Source organism: Pristiophorus japonicus, chromosome 7, assembly GCF_044704955.1.
Source record: "Pristiophorus japonicus isolate sPriJap1 chromosome 7, sPriJap1.hap1, whole genome shotgun sequence".
Lineage (NCBI taxonomy): Eukaryota > Metazoa > Chordata > Chondrichthyes > Pristiophoridae > Pristiophorus > Pristiophorus japonicus.
Window position 1 is genome coordinate 18,184,272 of NC_091983.1, and position 20,235 is coordinate 18,204,506.

Below are 20,235 nucleotides of genomic sequence, written 5' to 3' on the forward strand. Positions count from 1 at the left end.
AATCCTACTCCAGAGACTTGAGCACAAAAATCTAGGCTGACACTCCAGTGTAATGCTGAGGGAGTGCTACACTGTTGGAGATGTCATCTTTCGGATGAGATGTTAAACCGAGGTCCGGTCTGCCCTCTCAAGTGGACGTAAAAGATCCCACGGCACTATTTCGAAGAAGAGCAGGGTAGTTATCTCTGGTGTCCTGGCCAATATTCATCCCTCAATCAACATAACAAAAAAAACAGATTATCCGATCATTATCACATTGCTTGCGTGCAAATTGGCTGCCGTGTTTTCTACATTACAACAGTGACTACACTTCAAAAGTACTTCATTGGCTGTAAAGAGCTTTGAAAGGTCCGGTGGTCGTGAAAGGTGCTATATAAATCCAAATCTTTCTTTCTTTCTAACATTTGATGACAGGAGTAGGGATATACAAGTGCCTTCATTGTGAACACATGATTGAATTGGCCCTTCTATTTGTGCTGGAAGGATAACACATGTATTTTTTACGTGTGGGAGTTACTGACCTTTTCTGCAATGTAGTTTAGGCTTTCTATGGCAAAGTTTAGATTGGGAACAGGAATAGCCGCTTGAGCTTGTTCCACCATTCTATCAAATTGTGACTGATCCGTGCCTCAACCCCAATTACCTGTCTTTGAACCAAATCCCTCGATACCCTCATGTAACAAAAACCTATCAATAGGAACAATACAATTTTGGTCTCCTTAGAGAAGGAAGGGTATACTTGCCTTAGAGGGGGTGCAACTAAGGTTCACTAAACTGGTTCCAGAAATGAGAGGGTTGTCCTACGAGGAGAGATAAAGTAGAATGGGACTATATCCTCTGGCATTTAGAAGCATGAGCGGTGATCTCATTGAAACATATGCAATTCTTAGAGGGCTTGATAGAGTAGATGCTGAGTGGCTGTTTCTCCTGGCTGGGGAGCCTAGAACTTGTGGTCACAGTCTCAGAATAAAGGGTCGGCCATTTAGGACTGAGATGAGGAGAACTTCTTCACTCAGAGGGATGTGAATCTTTGGAATTCTCTACCCCAGAGTGCTGTGGAGGCTCAGTCATTGAGTATATTCAAGTCAGAGATCAATAGATTTTTGGCTATTAAAGGAATCAAGGGATCTGGGAATTGGGCGATATAATGCATGCACTTGTGAGCATGCTCACGGGTTTGTGGAGCTGTTGCATTGTGAGTGGCTCAGCGAGTCACGTGAGGTTCACAAGACTCAATAAAACCCCAGTTAATTGAGTTCCGGTTCCCCGCGATGAGGCGTGCAGTCGTGAACCTGCCAGATGAACTGATAGGGTTTGGTTTGATTGTTAAACCTTTGCTAATAAACCAGCTGGTTCTGTACAGCAAATGTGTAGCTGTGAACTCTTACGCACAGAACCCATGAAGCAGATACACTACAGGTGGGAAAGTGGAGCTGAGATCGAAGATCAGCCATGATCTCATTGAATCGCGGAGCAGGCTCGGTATGGCCTACTCCTGCTGCCAATTCTTACAGTCTAAGAGGCACAGGAGCTGATTTTCATTTATTGTCGAAAGAGAAAAAGTCCCCAAAATAAAACATTGCTTCGCTGTAATTTTACATAATTTACACGGGCCGTAAAGACCAATTACGTTCGAGCAGGGGTTGTTGCTTTGGGCACAGCTACATTTTGAAGTGATGGACAGCGTTGTCCTCGCAGTCGGCTGTAACATGACAGAGCCACACATTGCACATGGCGCTTGTGGGCAAACATTTAAAAATCTTCTCTGGTACCATGAATGTTAACACAGCAGCACTGCCCTGTTGGGAATTATTCATGTAGTTTGATGGGTTGCTTGAATTGTTTAGGATGCATGTCACTACAGGTTTACACCAACATGCTCTAGCTGAAACTCGTTTACCTCAGCAGGGTTTCGTTAATTCAAGTGAACTGAATCGTTAGAAATTTAGAATGTTTGCAAAAGTTAACAAATTCCCCCTGTGCATGTGAAAGATTGATTACCTGACTAAATAAGAGTATATAAGGCACATCCGTGACATTTTTAAGAAAGACTAGCTGACGGATGACGATTTTGGCTGTGGGAGGGATTTTCATAATGAGATCACAATGAGAACAGAAATAAATGCATGCAGGGGGCAGGGTGGCCTGGGGGGCGGGATTTGACAAGGCACATTAATTGTTTGAGATTGATACAACACCCATCTTCAAGCTCATGATTACTATTGATTATTCTATTTATTATTATTATACTGCAATGATGTCAATTCGGATATCCTAATCTGAGATCTGGGCCACAGAGATTGAAAAGTACTTGTATACCCTACACAATTTTACCAGCAAAGTCTTAATAAGAAAACATCTAATCAAAGGGATGTGCACCAATCAAGTAAATGAGCGAAAACAAATGACAGATGGTCTCAGATGGAGATAAGTGTAAGGTTAAGTATACTGGAACAGCAGCAGAACCAAGTGTACGGGAAGAAGGGATGTCCATAATTCACGTTCTCACCAATCTACCTGTCACAGATGCATCTGTCCACGACAGATTATTGAGCCTTCACTGAAAGTTTGGAAGCTGACAGACCACAAGAAAGTATATAAAAAGCCACACACGTGGTCCATTCCTTCACAGTCAGTCCAACCGTGCAATCTAGCAAACCAACTAAGTGTTCATCTCAGCTCCTGCCATGTTCAAATGAAGAAACAGGATGTTCAATAGGTCGGTCCTTTCTTGAAAAATCTATTTTTAATAATTAATTGTGATTGCTTGGGGTGGAGGGCACAATGGCATTTAGTGCCTAATGCGAGGCTCGATGGGAAAGGTCACCAAGTCCAAAGGTTACTGAAAGCTGAAGCTCTGATTTGTGAATAGGGAGATCTGACTGAAGGCTGAGCTGCCTGGATTCGTTTATTGGTTCAGTTATTTCACCAAGTGACAGGTCTTTTGATCACGATGTCTGTTCTCGAACACTCTCCCTTTGTGTCAGAAAATCTGTGGGGACAGTTGAGATCACTCGGCACAAACAGGGAACTGAACCTGACACCTTGCTGGTCTGCGTGACTCAGTGCCACAGCATGTGAAGATTATACCCACTGTGCCAAACGGAAAGAGGCCACCTCAACAACAACTTGGACTTATATAGCGCCTTTAATGTAGTAAAACGTCCCAAGACGATTCACGGGAGCGTTATTAGTCAAAAAATGACACCGAGTCAAAGAAAGCAACATTAGAACAGGTAAAAGAAAATAAAGACTTGTATTTATATAGCGCCTTTCACGACCACCGGATGTCTCAAAGCGTTTTACAGCCAATGAAGTAATTTTAGAAGTGTAGTCACTCTTGTAACGTGGGAAACGCAGCAGCCATTTTGCACACAGTAAGCTCCCACAAACAGCAATGTGATAATGACCAGATAATCTGTTTTTAGTGATGTTGATTGAGGGATAAATATTGGCCAGGACACCGGGGATAACTCCCCTGCTCTTCTTCGAAATACTGCAATGGGATCTTTTATGTCCACCTGAGAGAACTGATGGGGCCTCGGTTTAACATCTCATCCGAAAGACAGGTATGTTTTAAGGAGAGTCTTAAAGGAGGAGAGAGGGGTAGAGAGGTGGAGAGGTTTAGGGAGGGAATTCCAGACCTTAGGCAGCCGAACGCACGACCGCCAATGGTGGAGCGATGAATGTGGGGGCGACACAAGAGGCCAGTTTGACAATTCCCATCATTCAGAATTAACTGGCACAAAAGTTTTATCTGTGATGCTAAGGACAGCTTGCGTGAGAAATGCAAGGATGGCAATGTTGCAGTAGGAGATATGTTCTGTGATTGGGGTTTATAGCAATGTATTGGCAGGCTATTTCTTAGCAACTGTCCCACTTGAGCTTGGCACTGAACACATTTTTTATGACTCACTTGATGAACACGAAATGTTTCCCTTCAGAAAAATTAAGGCAAGATAAAAATGAGTTTCCAATTGGAGATTATTTTAGGATTGTAGGCCTTTTCTAGGACTTGGCACTGATAATGGCACATTACTTGATGGCACGCACCTTCTCACAAGTGAATGAACATGAACAGCAACATTTATATTTTGTGACTACTGAAAACTGCTTGAATTGTCTTTCTGGAAACAGATCCATGTTTGTGTTAGCTACGGATAATGGAGGGTCTAAAGTTGATTATAATCCCTAAGGTCAATGGATCATCCTGCCTACAAGTGTTGCTCATGCAACTGGGTACCTTTAAGCCATGAATGTCCACGATTTTAAAATTCTTGTCCTTGCTTTCAAATCTCTCCATGGCCTTGCTCCTCCCTATCTCTGTAACTTCCTCCAACTCAAAAATCCTCCGAGATCGCTGCAGTCCTCCAATTCTGGCCTTTTGAGCTTCCCCAATTTGTATCGTAATACCATTGGTGGCAGTGCCTTCAGCTGCCTTGGCCCTAAGCTCTGGCATTCACTCCTTCAACTTCTCCGCCTCTCCCCCCTCCTTAAAACCTTATTGCTCTCGGGGGCGGTTACCTGAATATAGGTCGCGGGGCGGGACTTCTGCGCCTGACGCAGGAACTCCCGCCTGGTGGCTGCCGTACACATTTTGGGGGCCAAATTATTGTTGTCTGAGGAAGAACATAGTATACAAGGAGAGACAAATATTCTGGCAATTTGCTCAATTCATCTTAGCAAGGCGCTGGAAGAAACTTTTCCTTGGGAGAATAAATGGGTTGGTCCTTTCTTTAAAATAGCATTGTAGTAATTCATTGTGATCGCTGGTTGCTTTTGGGACCTTGGCGGAGCAAACTATACATTCTCTGAGGAAAGAACGGGCTTCATGGGTCAAACGGTCCTTTCACGCTCAGTACTTGGGCGCTTTTGTAGTTTATTGGTCCCTGTGTTAGTGTTCCATCATATTTAGTAATGTTCTGAATTTGAGAGGAAGCCTAAAGGTCCAGGTTGTGGACTTATCAACCACCATAAAAGCACTGGGATTTTTTTTGTCTGAATACTGTGAAGTAAATCTCCAACTCTACTCCCACACCCGCTTGGTAATGAGTGCAATGCAGATCACTAAGTGAGAATCGAGGTAAACTAGGGATGGCGTGGTGCTATTGTAGAAGTCAAAGTGCAACACCAAAGTGTAGCGGATGAATACGGTCAGCCGCGTTGCCATGTGAGGAGGCCAGACCGAGTTAGACACTTGCCTACAATGAATGAGGGTCAACTGGAGGGACAGATGCTCACTCCCAGGCTCATCTCACACAGCTGCCCATTGCCAATTAGAGAGCAGAACTGTCAGAGGCCCAGGAGCAGGTTATCCGCTCTCCTGCTCAGTCTCGGATAATCTACTTTATGGGGAGACTCAAGTAAGGGATGGCGTAGTGTATTTGCTTCATTGGCTCTTTGCTTAAGAATTCATAGCAACACTTTGCTATTAAGAACTAGTTGGTTTATTAACAAAGGTTTAACAATCACACTACACATTACCAGTTCATACGCCAGGCTCACAACTGCATAGCTCATCGTGGGTGACCTAGACCCAACTGGCTGGGGTTTTATTGAGTCTTGTGAACATCACGTGATTGGCTCAGTCACTCACAGTGCAACAGCTCTACAAGCCTGTGAGCATCCTCACAGGTACATATATTACAGATGGAAATGGGGAAATATCTTAGAAAGCAGATGAATCATTTCCTTTATATATTTGGCAATCATTTTTTTTTCATTTTCATGTGGAGAAAATGTGTATTTCCACGGGTATGACAACACAATGACAGTGATTTTGTAAAGCTGTTTTCCTTCGTTGAGGGGCATAAAAGCTCAGGATACTCATTCAAATTAATTTTGTTCAGCTGAGAACTTACAACAAGTGTTAGGAAAAGAATATGTCAAAGCTAGCACTGATATGAAAAATATCTCCACTTGTAAATTATCTGGTCACTGCTGGAGATATTTATCATACCTCCGTGCTGGCCTGACATATCTACTGTAACTTTCATTCGTAAATAGCCAGAACCAGCTGGCATTAACTAACTTAAAGAGATGTTTGTGGACTGCACCTAGCCCTATGAATACTGAATTTTCATTAAAAAGCCAGTGCCGGATGCTTGCCAAGTCTGTGTAGCAGCTGCTAAACTACATATTTAAAAAAAGGCCGATTATTTTATAATTATCTTCCCCATTTGCTCCTAATGTGCTGGCTCACAGGAAGAGTACAATCCTACAGATACCCAGAGCTGTTTCGTAACATGCCCAATTGGTCACTCACCACGTGTGAGCCTGAGCAATGAGTTCAGGCTATTCCACATTGGGGGGAATCAAAGCTACGCATGATTTAAAACCTCACACCCTGTCCCCCCCGCCATGCACATTTCCCAATAGAGGTAAACTGGCAGAGGCAATGGACAGCCCTGGGGACAACACCTATCCATGCTCCTATCTAAAGCAGGGAATGCAATTGCAGTCTAACCACAATGGCATTTAGTGCCTAATGCGAAGCTCGATGGGTGTAATGTAGGCACGTGTGAGTACGCTTACAGATTTGTAGAGCTGTTGCCGAGAGATAGGCACCGGAGGGACTGGAGTGCATCACCACCCCCCGGCAACCAAATTTTAATTTGATTTGTTTTACATCCAAAGTTTAATTTGTTTAATGTGTCAGTTTTAGTGCCCCTTTAATAAGGGGCATTTGATTTACATTTGATTTACGGATGCAACTAAGATAGTTGTAGAGCTATGTTGCATTGTGAGTGGCTTAGCCAGTCACGTGATGTTCACAAGACTCAATAAAACCCCAGTCAGTTGGGTCTAGGTCGTCCATGATGAGGTATGCAGTTATGAGCTTGGTGGATGAACTGGTAATGTGTAGTGTGATTGTTAAACCTTTGTTAATAAACCAACTAGTTTTCAATAACAATGTGTTGCTATGAATTCTTAAGCAAAGTACCCATGAAGCAAATACATTACACTGGGAATGAGTACAAACGTTATTTAAAGCTGAAGCTCTGATTTGTGAATAGGGAGATTTGACCGAAGGTTGAGCTGCCTGGGTACGTTTGCTGGTTCATTAGTCCATATTTCATGCAAGGGACAGACCTGTTGATCACGATTCCTGTTCTCGAACACTCTCCTTTGGAAACCCACAGCCAAGCTTCTGTGTCATTTCCAACTGTGGGGCCATTTGAGATCACTCGGCACAAACAGGGAACTGAACCTGACACCTTGCTGGTTTGTGTGACTCAGTACCACACCATGTGGTGCATATATCCACTGTGTCAATGGAAAGAGGGCGCCTCAAGAACAACTTGTATTTATATAGCGCCTTTAATGTAGTAAAACATCCCCAGGTACTTCATGGGAGCGCTATTGGTCAAAGAATGACACCGAGCCAAAGGCGGCAACATTAGAACAGGTAGGGTTTTAAGGAGAGTCTTAAAGGAGGAGAGAGAGGAGTAGAGAGGCAGAGAGGTTTAGGGAGGGAATTCCAGACCTTAAGGCTTAGGCAACTGAAAGCATGGCCGCCAATGGTGGAGCGATGAATGTGGGGGAGACACAAGTGGCCAGAATTGGGCAGAGTTCTCAGAGGGTTGTGAGGCTGGAGGAGATTACACAGATAGAGAGGGGTGAGGCCATGGAGGGATTTGAACATGAGGATGTGGGTTTTAAAATCGAGGCACTGCCGGAGCTGGAGCCAATGTAGGTCAGCGAGCACAGGAGTGATGGGTGAACGGGACTTGGGGCGAGGTAGGACACGGGCTGCTGAGTTTAGCATGAGCTGAAGTATAGAGTGGGTAGAAGACGGGAGGCTGGCCAGGAGAGCGTTGGAATAGTCGAGTCTGGAGGTAACTAAAGCATGGGTATCGTACGTTTATGCTGATGGGATGACAAGGAATTGGACGTAGAGGAGTGCTGACCGGAAAAATGCGGAGAAGCCAGAATGGTGAGCACTGGCCTCGGTGACCAATTCTCCACTTCGCACTCCCTGTCAAGTGAGCTTCTTTCCTGGCAGCACGGGCGTGCTGAATTTATCATATATTGTACTCAGTCAATGAACAAATGTCAGTAAAACAAAAGCAAAATTCTGTGGCTGCTGGAAGTCTGAAATAAAAACAGACAACGTTGGAAAACATCAGCAGGTCAGGCCACATCTGTGGAGAGAGAAACAGAGTTAACGTTTCAGGTCGATGGCCCGTTGTCAGAACTGGTGATAGGTTTTAGACCTGAAACATTAACTCTGTTTCTCTGTCTCTACAGATGCTGCCTGACCTGCTGAGTATTTCTAGCAATGTCTGTTTTTGTTTTAAATGAACGTCAGTGATTGCAATTAAATGAGGACTGGCTGTTATCATCATCATAGGCAGTCCCTCAAAACGAGGATAACTTGCTTCCACGCCAAAAAAAGGATGAGTTCACAGGTGTTTCAATGAAGGACCCGAACTACATGTTGAAGGGTGGAAGATGCCTGTGCGTGAATTTTTTTAACGTGGGGTGGCCGTTGCACACCAGCCACCACATGGGCTTGACAGAGCTAGGTCTTGGTCCAGTGGCAAGGATTATCCAAGACGACTGGAGACCAGCTCTGCTGCACGGACCTAGTGCGCACACATATCGCCGTGTGGGCTGGTCCGTGCTGCCCCTGGGCCCTTGCCTCCCCTGGGCCCTGATCACATCCCTCCACAGTCTCTCGTCGCTCCTGCTGTATCAGCCCACGCTCCAATCACCGACCTGGATCTTGATGACGTCACTCTCCGCTGCTGTTGCCCTCCTGCACCAGCTCGCGCTGCCCCCTGAAGTGGTATGCCTCCACTCTGCCGCTCGCCGCTCCTTTTATGGCCCCAACGCTGATGTTCCCTCACAGGTCGGGACCTCCAAGCTGTTACAGCGGATGGGTGAAGTAGCCCAGGTGTTCCGCTGGCTTTCCACCCGGCAGTTAAAATTCCCGCCCAGTTGCATTTGTTATACTAATCCGCCGGCACATAGTCTACTTACCCACGTAGTTTTCCCGGGGTTGAAGTGTTCTTGCCCTATTAGGTGCGTGGGCAAAGGCAGTTCCAATGTGCATCATCGTCTTGCTGACATTCGCACACAGCTGACATAGTTCCCTCCCCTCCCGCCCCCAAGCTGACACGGTGCCAGCAGACTATTGGGTCTCAGCACAGCCACTGCTTGGACGCTCCGCGTCGGAATTTAGACACTGGCTTCAAACTGATGTCAGCATAAATACGGCGAGGGAATCTTCGCTGTAAAAGTGGCGCGAAGCTGATTTGCTGAGGGACGGGTCGAGAGGACTTGCTCCTGAACCGTGCCGTACCTGAGCTGGAAGTGTTCCACTGTTGACAATTCCAGGCGGGACAGAAGTGAAAACCCAACGAGGTAATGTTCTCTCCAATACTGACAGGCTGCACTGGATGAGCACAGCTACCCCCGCCCATCCCGCTCCCGCCCATCCCACTCCCACCCCCCCACCTTCCCCTCGCCAAACCACAAGAAAAACTCATCTGCCTGTTTTGTCTCTCAGCTACTTGTAAATGTGCCTTCTCTTCCATCCCTTTGGCATTTTATGCTCGCTGTCGGAAGTGAAGCATATGTGCAGTCAGTCAATTAGTAACTGAAGTGGTGCCACAACGGTGACATCAGTGAAATATTCCACCACTGCCTCCTTCACTTGGAACAGATACCTTTTGCACTTTGTTTTGAGAATGAGCCCAGAACCAGCGAATACTGAGGGGAAACGTGCAAAAAGCTTTCTTTTTGCCAATTCCATATGCAGTTACTGGACCCAATAGTGACACACATGTATAGTGAGATGGAGAGCGACAGAGATACCTTTCAGGAAACTGAATGATGAACTTTAAAAAAAGGAAGAAAAAAAAAAAAAGGCCAGTACCAGAACACACTCCCGGGGGGTAGTTTTCACCATCACCGGCACGGCAGTGACGAGGTGGAGTGGACTCATTACAGAACACGCGCGATTTTCATTCTTTCGGAATCAATGGAATGAAAATCGGGCGGGTTGTATTCCGGGCGGGGGATCCGATCCTCTACATTACTGCCGAGGCAGTGAAGGTGAAACTGACCCTGACTGAGTGCATGTGCTAATCGGCAAGTGAATACTGAAGGACTTATTGCCGAAAGCCTTAAGTGAGTTTGGTGAATAGGTCCACAGCCATTCCTCTTAATGACAGTTACAGATAGTAAAACAGATCAAATAGAAAGAGCAATATGTACAGGAATTATCATTTACAAATGAAGAATGTCTTTGCAGTACTTAAACTGCAGGGGTGGAAGGTTTGTCTAGAAATTCGCTTTAAATTTTTTTTTTTATGTTATTTTCTTTAACTACACCAGAAATAGACAAAACTGCAAATACTCCAGACATGAAACAGAAAAATACTGCAAAGGCACAATGGGTCTGGCAGCATCGATGGAGACAAAAGACATTTCGGACGTGAACCCTGTATCAGAAGCTCAGATGAAGAGTCCATCTTTCCTCTTCTCGGACCCACTCTGTATTTCCATCATTTTTCTGTTTTCTCGATACGTAAAACACTGGGGGGGGGGGGAAATCAGTCTGGGGCGGACGCATTTATGAACCATTTTGTGTTGGCAGTTAAGCCCGCACGTGGTGGAAGAACTTCTGTGACATTCCCGTGGCCCAGCCCCAGTTTTCCGCGGAAAAAGAGGTACCATATCCAGCAGCTCTGGAGACCCACACATGGTTAAATTCCAATTTTCAACAAGAACACAAGGTAATTATAAAGGCAAGTCCATTCGGCCCATTTTAATTCCTCCATCCTACCCCATTGTAGTACCCAATTGGCCTTTAACCAATTGCAGGGTTTTGTGCCCCCACTACTCTACGTGGAAAGCTATTCCGCACATCGATCACTCTTTGTGTGAAGAAGAATTTTCTGCTATCAATCCTAAGGATGACCTCCGAGGCACTTCCTTTCCAAGCCGGAAGGCTGAAAGTCTCTCCAGTCTTTCCTCAGAACCCAAACCACTAACACTGGGGTCAACCTCATGACTCTTCTCTGCACTGACTCCAGCGCTTTTAACATACTTGGAAACGCAACGGTGTGGCAGCTCAAGTCTGTGTTCTAGTTTGCACACATCATTTCAAGGAAGGCAGCATTGAGGCCTGTCTGCACTCACTGATCAATGAAAAGTGAAGTTTTAGCTGTGCCTGTGGTGATACAAGGGTAGCCAATATCTTTGATCACTCTTAATGAAAAACCCGAACCACTACCTTGTAAATATAGTGTGCCCTATTCTGATACTATTTTTCTCACAACCGGAAACCCTGACCACATTTCTTTGAGTCACAAGTTAATCAAGCTACTGGGGCTATTAGCTTTGACAGAGCCCGTGCTATACAAACCAGTGATACAGTGGTGTTCAACCCACTGACATACCACACTCCCAACTACCAGGTGGCATTGAGAGACCTTGGGCCAGACTAGCGATATCACTCAGCTAGTGCGGGTCACACAGACAGCAGAGAAGTCATTTTCAAGTTAAAGAAAAAAATGACGATTGCAAACGGTTGACTTTGGTACCTTATTACGAGTCTGCGTTTGTCCAACCACGATGAGGATGTTGGATGAGATGATGGAGAAACAGAAGTTTATCAGAATAATCGACCTTTCTGACCGGATGTACCTGCGCAAACACAACAGAGACCGGCCTTTTAGTCCAAAATTAATCATCATGGAAATAGAACTGGCATAAAGTTCGATTTGTGTAATTAGCAATTTTGTATTTAACTCAAATAATATAATGTAGCCATGACTGAGAATACACCAAAAGAGGTGCAAATACACAACAGTTTCACAGGAACCAGGCATAAGTAGTTAAATTGATTATTTGTCCTTTTTGTTACACAAAGCTAACTGCAGTGCACAGTGATATGCATGAAACAATAAACCTTTTAATAGTAAGTGATGCATTATAATTCCAACTGGCAATTTAAATTAACTCTGTATGTTTCTGCTTAATTGCCCTAAACAAAGAACTCCATTATTATACAATGTGCCGCACAAGTTTGATCAACTGATTATATCGATGAAGTTTAAGGACTTTCAGTGCAATCTCTGTGTCACTCTGAAACGGCTTAAATTAATGCCGACTGGAAAATCCAGGTCAGCTTCCACAGGATGGAGGGAAGAAGATTGGAGAGGTGAAATAAACCTTTGCCTGGTCACGACAGAAGCTCCATTTTATAGTCAGTGAGAGAGCCCGAACCTTGATAAGATGAAAGCCTGATTCTGTCAGTCCCCGGCACCGCTAGTGATGAGAGTAGCCTCTGTCGTCTCCTAAAAATACTAGTGTGCAACTCATGACAAATATCCCAAGACCTCCCTCCTCGAAATATGCAACACTTACCGTAGTCTGAAAATAACGTCACAGTAAAATCAGTAATGGTCGTGCAGCCGTGATTAGGGTTGCTGCAGGTTATAAAAGCTATCGGGGCAACGCTGGGATCAAGTTGAAATCGATGGTACGCACCTCCACAGCACAGCATAGACCACGGCTAGGGTGATGAGGGCCATACAGGACAGACCGCAGCCAACTATTAGAGTAACCGAAGGCATGTCAGCGTTCTCCATATTCTGTAGAAGAAAATCAGGAACAATTCAACAACACAAAACATTTCCTCCTTTCAATTAATTGTCTTCAAATATGGAAAGGGTAAGGGGTCAATAACTAGCCTCGCTCAATTTCATAAAGTGATGAAGCTGACGCTAAAATTGGGGGAAGATAAAAAAATATCTGCAGTTTCTTCAGAAAACATTAAACAAAACGTCTGTATATTCTTCACTTTCTTTGCCTTTTGTTACATCTGCAACATAATTGGCACATGTATCAGACACACAACAAAGAGTTTGCATGGAAAATAAACTGACACAACATCGGGCATAACAGTTCTTTACCAGCACAGACACGGAGCAAGCTAAAAATGTGCATCACAAGGTGATTTATGTTTCGAAGTCACCCTGTATCTTATTCATAGAACACATCAAATTTCTTTACTGAGTTTAAAATTCAATTCTTGCATTTTTTTTTAATTCATTTTTCTTTTTATTGATTTTTTTTTAATTTGGGGGGAAATAGGAACGGTGGCATTTTAATGCTTTGATAATACATCACTGGAGACTGGAGGAATATTTAGTTTCCGTCTGCATCTGCATACACATTGCTTGCAATCAGGATAGACTTGATTCATTTGCATGATAACATGACAATGCTGCTGAGTGGCAGGAATGGGCATACCTGGTTACATTAGACTGTTAGCGCGATCTATTCACGAGACTTTTTGTAGGTAAGAAAGTCAACTCCATACTCCTTGTTTTTGTACAGAGTTGAGCGCTTATTGGTGTTACTCAGTTCTGTCAATCCAACAATCAGGATTTGAAATGCAAGAACATAAGAACATAAGAATTAGGAACAGGAGTAGGCCATCTAGCCCCTCGAGCCTGCTCCACCATTCAATAAGATCATGGCTGATCTGGCCGTGGACTCAGCTCCACTTACTCGCCCGCTCCCCATAACCCTTAATTCCCTTATTGGTTAAAAATCTATCTATCTGTGATTTGAATACATTCAATGAGCTAGCCTCAATTGCTTCCTTGGGCAGAGAATTCCACAGATTCACAACCCTCTGGGAGAAGAAATTCCTTCTCAACTCGGTTTTAAATTGGCTCCCCCATATTTTGAGGCTGTGTTCCCTAGTTCTAGTCTCCCTGACCAGTGGAAACAACCTCTCTGCCTCTATCTTGTCTATCCCTTTCATGATTTTAAATGTTTCTATAAGATCACCCCTCATCCTTCTGAACTCCAACGAGTAAAGACCCAGTCTACTCAATTTATCATCATAAGGTAACGCCCTCATCTCCGGAATCAGCCTAGTGAATCGTCTCTGTACCCCCTCCAAAGCTAGTATATCCTTCCTTAAGTAAGGTGACCAAAACTGCATGCAGTACTCCAGGTGCGGCCTCACCAATACCCTATACAGTTGCAACAGGACCTCCCTGCTTTTGTACTCCATCCCTCTCGCAATGAAGGCCAACATTCCATTCGCCTTCCTGATTACCTGCTGCACCTACAAACTAACTTTTTGGGATTCATGCATAAGGACCCCCAGGTCCCTCTGCACCGCAGCATGTTGTAATTTCTCCCCATTCAAATAATATTCCCTTTTACTGTTTTTTTACCCCAAGGTGGATGACCTCACATTTTCCGACATTGTATTCCATCTGCCAAACCTTAGCCCATTCGCTTAACCTATCTAAATCTCTTTGCAGCCTCTTTGTGTCCTCTACACAACCTGCTTTCCCACTCATCTTTGTGTCATCTGCAAATTTTGTTACACTACAATCTGTCCCCTCTTCCAGGTCATCTATGTATATTGTAAACAGTTGTGGTCCCAGCACCAATCCCTGTGGCACACCACTAACCACCGATTTCCAACCGGAAAAGGACCCATTTATCCCGACTCTCTGCTTTCTGTTAGCCAGCCAATTCTCGATCCATGCTAATACATTTCCTCTGACTCCGCGTACCTTTATCTTCTGCAGTAACCTTTTGTGTGGCACCTTATTGAATGCCTTTTGGAAATCTAAATACACCACATCCATCGGTACACCTCTATCCACCATAGAAACATAGAAAATAGGTGCAGGAGTAGGCCATTCGGCCCTTCGAGCCTGCACGCCATTCAATAAGATCATGGCTGATCACCCACCCCAGCACCTCCCCCCCACGCCCCCTCCACACCCCCCAGATCCCCCCAGCCGCATGGACCACATGCAACTCCCTCCCGAACACATCCAATGAATTGGCATCAACAACTCTCCGTGGCAAGGAACCCCACAGACCAACAACTCCCCGAGTGAAGAAGTCTCTCCCAATCCCAGCCCCAAACAGCCCACCCCCCATCCCAAGAGTGTGCCCCCCCCCCCGGCTCCGGACCCACCCAACACCGGGAACACTCCCCCCAAACCCGTCCCCTCACAATCCTTCCCAAGTGCCGAACACCCCCGGATGTCCATGCTCGTTATATCCTCAACGAATTCCAGTAAATTAGTTCAACATGATTTCCCCTTCATGAATCCATGCTGCGTCTGCTTGATTGCACTCTTCCTATCTAGATGTCCCGCTATTTCTTCCTTAATGATAGTTTCAAGCATTTTCCCCACTACAGATGTGAAACTAACTGGCCTATAGTTACCTGCCTTTTTTCTTCCCCCTTTTTTAAACAGAGGCATTACATTAGCTGCTTTCCAATCCACTGGTACCTCCCCAGAGTCCAGAGAATTTTGGTAGATTATAACGAATGCATCTGCTATAACTTCCGCCATCTCTTTTAATACCCTGGGATGCATTTCATCAGGACCAGGAGACTTGTCTACCTTGAGATCCAATAGTCTGTCCAGCACTACCCCCCTAGTGATAGTGATTGTCTCAAGGTCCTCCCTTCCCACATTCCCGTGACCGGCAATTTTTGGCATGGTTTGTGTGTCTTCCACTGTGAAGACCGAAGCAAAATAATTGTTTAAGGTCTCAGCCATTTCCACATTTCCCATTATTAAATCCCCCTTTTCATCTTCTAAGGGACCACCATTTACTTTAGTCACTCTTTTCCGTTTTATATATCGGTAAAAGCTTTTACGATCTGTTTTTATGTTTTGCGCAAGTTTACTTTCGTAATCGATCTTTCCTTTCTTTATTGCTTTCTTAGTCATTCTTTGCTGTCGTTTAAAATTTTCCCAATCTTCTAGTGTCCCACTAACCTTGGCCACCTAATACACATTGGTTTTTAAATTGATACTCTCCTTTATTTCCTTGGTTATCCACGGCTGGTTATCCCTTCTCCTACCGTCCTTCTTTTTCACTGGAATATATTTTTGTTGCGCACTATGAAAGAGCTCCTTAAAAGTCCTCCATTGTTCCTCCATTGTGCCACCGTTTAGTCTGTGTTCCCAGTCTACTTTAGCTAACTCTGCCCTCATCCCACTGTAGTCCCCTTTGTTTAAGCATAGTACGCTCGTTTGAGACACTACTTCCTCACCCTCAATCTGTATTACAAATTCAACCATACCTTGATCACTCATTCCGAGAGGATCTTTTACTAGGAGATAGTTTATTATTCCTGTCTCATTACACAGGACCAGATCTAAGATAGCTTGCTCCCTTGTAGGTTCTGTAACATACTGTTCTAAGAAACAATCCTGTATGCATTCTATGAATTCCTCCTCAAGGCTATCCCGTGCAATTTGATTTGACCAATCGATATGTAGGTTAAAATCCCCCACGATTACTGCCGTTCCTTTTTCACATGCCCATTATTCCCTTGATTATTGTCCGCCCCACCGTGAAGTTATTATTTGGGGGCCTATAAACTACGCCCACCAGTGACTTTTTCCCCTTACTATCTCTAATTTCCACTCACAATGATTCAACATTTTGTTCATTAGAGCCAATATCATCTCTCACAACTGCCCTGATATCATCCTTTATTAACAGAGCTACCCCACCTCCTTTCCCTTCTTGTCTATCTTTCCGAATTGTCAGATACCCCTGTATGTTTAATTCACAGTCTTGGCCACCCTGCAACCACGTTTCTGTAATGGTCACCAAATCATCCCCATTTGTAATGATTTGTGCCGTCAACTCATTTACTTTGTTTCGAATGCTGCATGCGTTTAGGTAAAGAGTTGCTCAGTAGTATACTTTTCACAATACTTCATCAACTAGAAAGTACAGACCCGTACGGAAGCTGCATTTTTTTTTTAAACTGAAGCTTGCACTACAACAACAACTTGCATTTATACAGCACCCTTAATGGAATAAAGCGTCCCAAGAAGCTTCTAAGGAGCGCTTTGAGACCAAATTTGACACCGAGCCACATAACGAGATATTCGGACAGTGGATCAAAAGCTTGGTCTAAGAGACAGGTCTTAAAATTGGGGAGAGAGTAGAGAGGTTAGCAAAGCGACAGTGATGTAGCCTGACATGGGCCATTACTCTTTTGCCCTCTGTCACAAGAGTAACGTCCTAAAGCCGGCCAGTTGCATTGGCAACACTGTTATATCTTCCGCTGCATGTTATATATTGCCAATACCCATTACAGGTTACAGCCTTTCCTTGATCTGACTTCATTTATCTTTTAAGAAAAGCGACTCGACTTTTAAATGTATTCAATAGAAACAATTAGGAATGTAGGATTTATTGGTCGAATGATCTGTACAGGTGATGATCATGTATCACTTGGGTGTTCCTGGAATGAAAGAGCTCTCATGTCTTGAACAATGCACATGGTTGGATATACAGTCAGTCACTTCGTTCTCCAGTGTCACTCACAAAGAAAGATAATGATCCTCCTTAAATATATGCCCAAAATGCTTTCCCCATTCAATGTAAGCTGTGGAAGATGGTGAATGTTACGTTACGTTTCGTTTTGAGGTGCTGCATTTCTGTTCTTGTCTGTATATGTTATTTTGCCTCTTCAGTTGCACATTACGAGTTGCTTTTAAATGCTGTGTTCTTCCTCAAAGTATAATTATTCCCCTCTGTTTGCACATACATGTGATGTGTGCGCACACCTGGATCTTTGGTGGCTGCTCTTCAATAAGGGGCGCTCACATGCAACACACATGAACGATTGAAAAGTGACAATGTGATCATTCACTTTATAAAGGCAAGATTGCCCCTCGGGTGAGCATGTAACTCACTCATTGTAAACACGCCTCACTTGCACTTTATTAACAATTCTACTGTTCCTATATCTATAAACCAGGAGGACTTGTGAAGAAGTCAGATTGCAGGAGCACGGTGGAGCAAGACTGAAAAATACAGAGCGACGTACGTAAATTGTAAGGCTCGGTCACTCACTGCACATATGAGAATGAATACGGCCCTGGTCTGCTGTCCAAAGCATAGAAAAGGGGAACAAGGCCCAGATTAGAAAACAAAGTTGAAGGCAAGGAGCTGGGTACGGTAGCATCGTGGTTATGTTACTAATCCAGAGGCCTGGACTAATGATCCAGAGACACGAGTTCAAATTCCACCGCGGCAGCTGGGGAATTTAAATTCAGTTAATTAAGTAAAATCTGGAATAAAAAGCTAGTATCAGTAATGGTGACCATGAAACTACCGGAGTGTCGTTAAAAACCCATCTGGTACACTACTATCCTTTAGGGAAGGACATTGATCTGCGGCCAACAATGTGGTTGACTCTTAATCGCCCTCTGAAATGGCCTACTCAGTTGCATCAAACCATAGGAATAAAACTGGACGGGCCACCTGGCATCGATCTAGGACGATTGAAAAGTGACAATGTGATCATTCACTTTATAAAGGCAAGATTGCCCCTCGGGTGAGCATGTAACTCACTCATTGTAAACGCCATTTAAAAGCAATGTGTAACTGTAGAGGCAAAATAACAGATGCAGACAAGAACAGAAATGCAGCACATCAAAACGAAACATAATGTAACATTCACCATCTTCCATTGAACGGGGAAAGCATGTTGTGCACATATTTAACAAGGATCATCATTTTTCTTTGTGAGCAATCCTACAAAGTCCTCCCCACCAACATCTGGGGACTTGTGCTAAAATTGGGAGAACTGTCCCATAGACTAGTCATACTCACAGAATCATACCTTTCAGCCAATGTCCCAAAGTCCTCCATCACTATTGGTGGAACAGGACAGATCTACCAGAGATGGCAGAGCAGTGGTATACAGTCGGCAGGGAATGGCCCTGGGAGTCCTCAACATTGACTCCAGAACCCATTAAGTCTCATGGCTTCAGGTCAAGCACGGGCAAGGAAACCTCCTGCTGATTATCAACTACCGCCCTCCTTCAGCTGATGAATCAGTTCGACTCCATGTTGGACACCACTTGGAACATAAGAAATAGGAGCAGGCCATTTGGCCCCTCGAGCCTGCTCCGCCAATCAATAAAATCATGGCTGATCTGAAGAAGCACCGAGAGTAGCAAGGGTACAGAATGTACTCTGGGTGGAGGAACTTCAATGTCCATCACTAAGAGTGGCTCGGTAGCACGAGGAGAAAAATCTACTTGACCTCGTCCTCACCAATCTACCTGTCGCCAATGCATCTGTCCATGACTATATTGGTAGGAGTAACCACTGTGCAGTCATTGTGGAGACGAAGTCCCTTCTTCACACTGAGGACACTATTCATCGTGCCGTGTGGCACTACCACCGTGCTAAATGGGATAGATTGAGAACAGATCTAGCAGATCAAAACTGGGTATCCATGAGGCGCTGTGGGCCATCAACAGCAGCAGAATTGTATTCCCCCACGATCAACATCTTGGGGGTCACCATTGACCAGAAACTTAACTGGACCAGCCACATAAACACTGTGGCTACAAGAGCTGGTCAGAGGCTGCACCAAGTGACTCACCATCAACAAGGCACAAGTCAGGAGTGTGATGGAATACTCTCCACTTGCCTGGATGAGTGCAGCTCCAACATTTAAGACCCAATCCAGGACAAAGCAGCCCGCTTGATTGGCACCCCATCTACCACCTTAAACATTCACTCCCTCCACCCCCGGTGCATCGTGGGGTGTACCATCTACAAGATGCACTGCAGAAACTCGTCAAGGCTTCTTCGGCAGCACCTCCGAAACCCGCGACCTCCACCACCTAGAAGGACAAGGACAGCAGGCGCATGGGAACACCACCACCTCTACCTTCCCCTCCAAGTCACGCACCATCCTGACTTGGAAATATATCGTTGTCCCTTCATCGTCGCTGGGTCAAAATCCTGGAACACCCTCCCCTAACAGCACTGTGGGAGCACCTTCACCACACAGAGTGCAGCGGTTCAAGAAGGCGGCTCACCACCACCTTCTCAAGGGCAATTAGGGATGGGCAATAAATGCTGGCCTTGCTAGCGACGCCCACATCCCAGGAATGAATAAAAAAAATCTCGGCCCTGAGACAATTAGGCCTTGAAAAATAAATGGTGTGTGTAGGAGTGCGCAATATGATATGGGCAACTATACAGGCAAATGTACCGATAGTAGGAGCAATCATTCCTTTCTTGTGTTTGTTTTATTATGAGCACTATTTGTATGGCTATGTATTTAACAGAGTCAGATATAACAGTGGGCCGTAGAGTTCGGCCTCTCCGGGTGCGTACGATGTGCGTACGTGCCCGAAGAGGCCCCGCAAGTTCTGGGTTTAGGCGTGCGATGCGCAT

General features: G+C 44.7%; 1 protein-coding gene across 1 annotated transcript in view; it reads right to left on the minus strand.

The window, feature by feature from the left end:
• Window positions 1-20,235, minus strand: part of adgrb3 (adhesion G protein-coupled receptor B3) — a 920,563-nt gene that overhangs the window by 167,949 nt on the left and 732,379 nt on the right. The window contains exons 18-19 of the mRNA XM_070884862.1: window positions 12,505-12,608; window positions 11,556-11,658 (exon numbers count right to left, since the gene is read on the minus strand). Of these exons, the coding sequence (XP_070740963.1) occupies window positions 11,556-11,658; window positions 12,505-12,608 (207 nt within the window). The remainder of the gene's footprint in view (window positions 1-11,555; window positions 11,659-12,504; window positions 12,609-20,235) is intronic.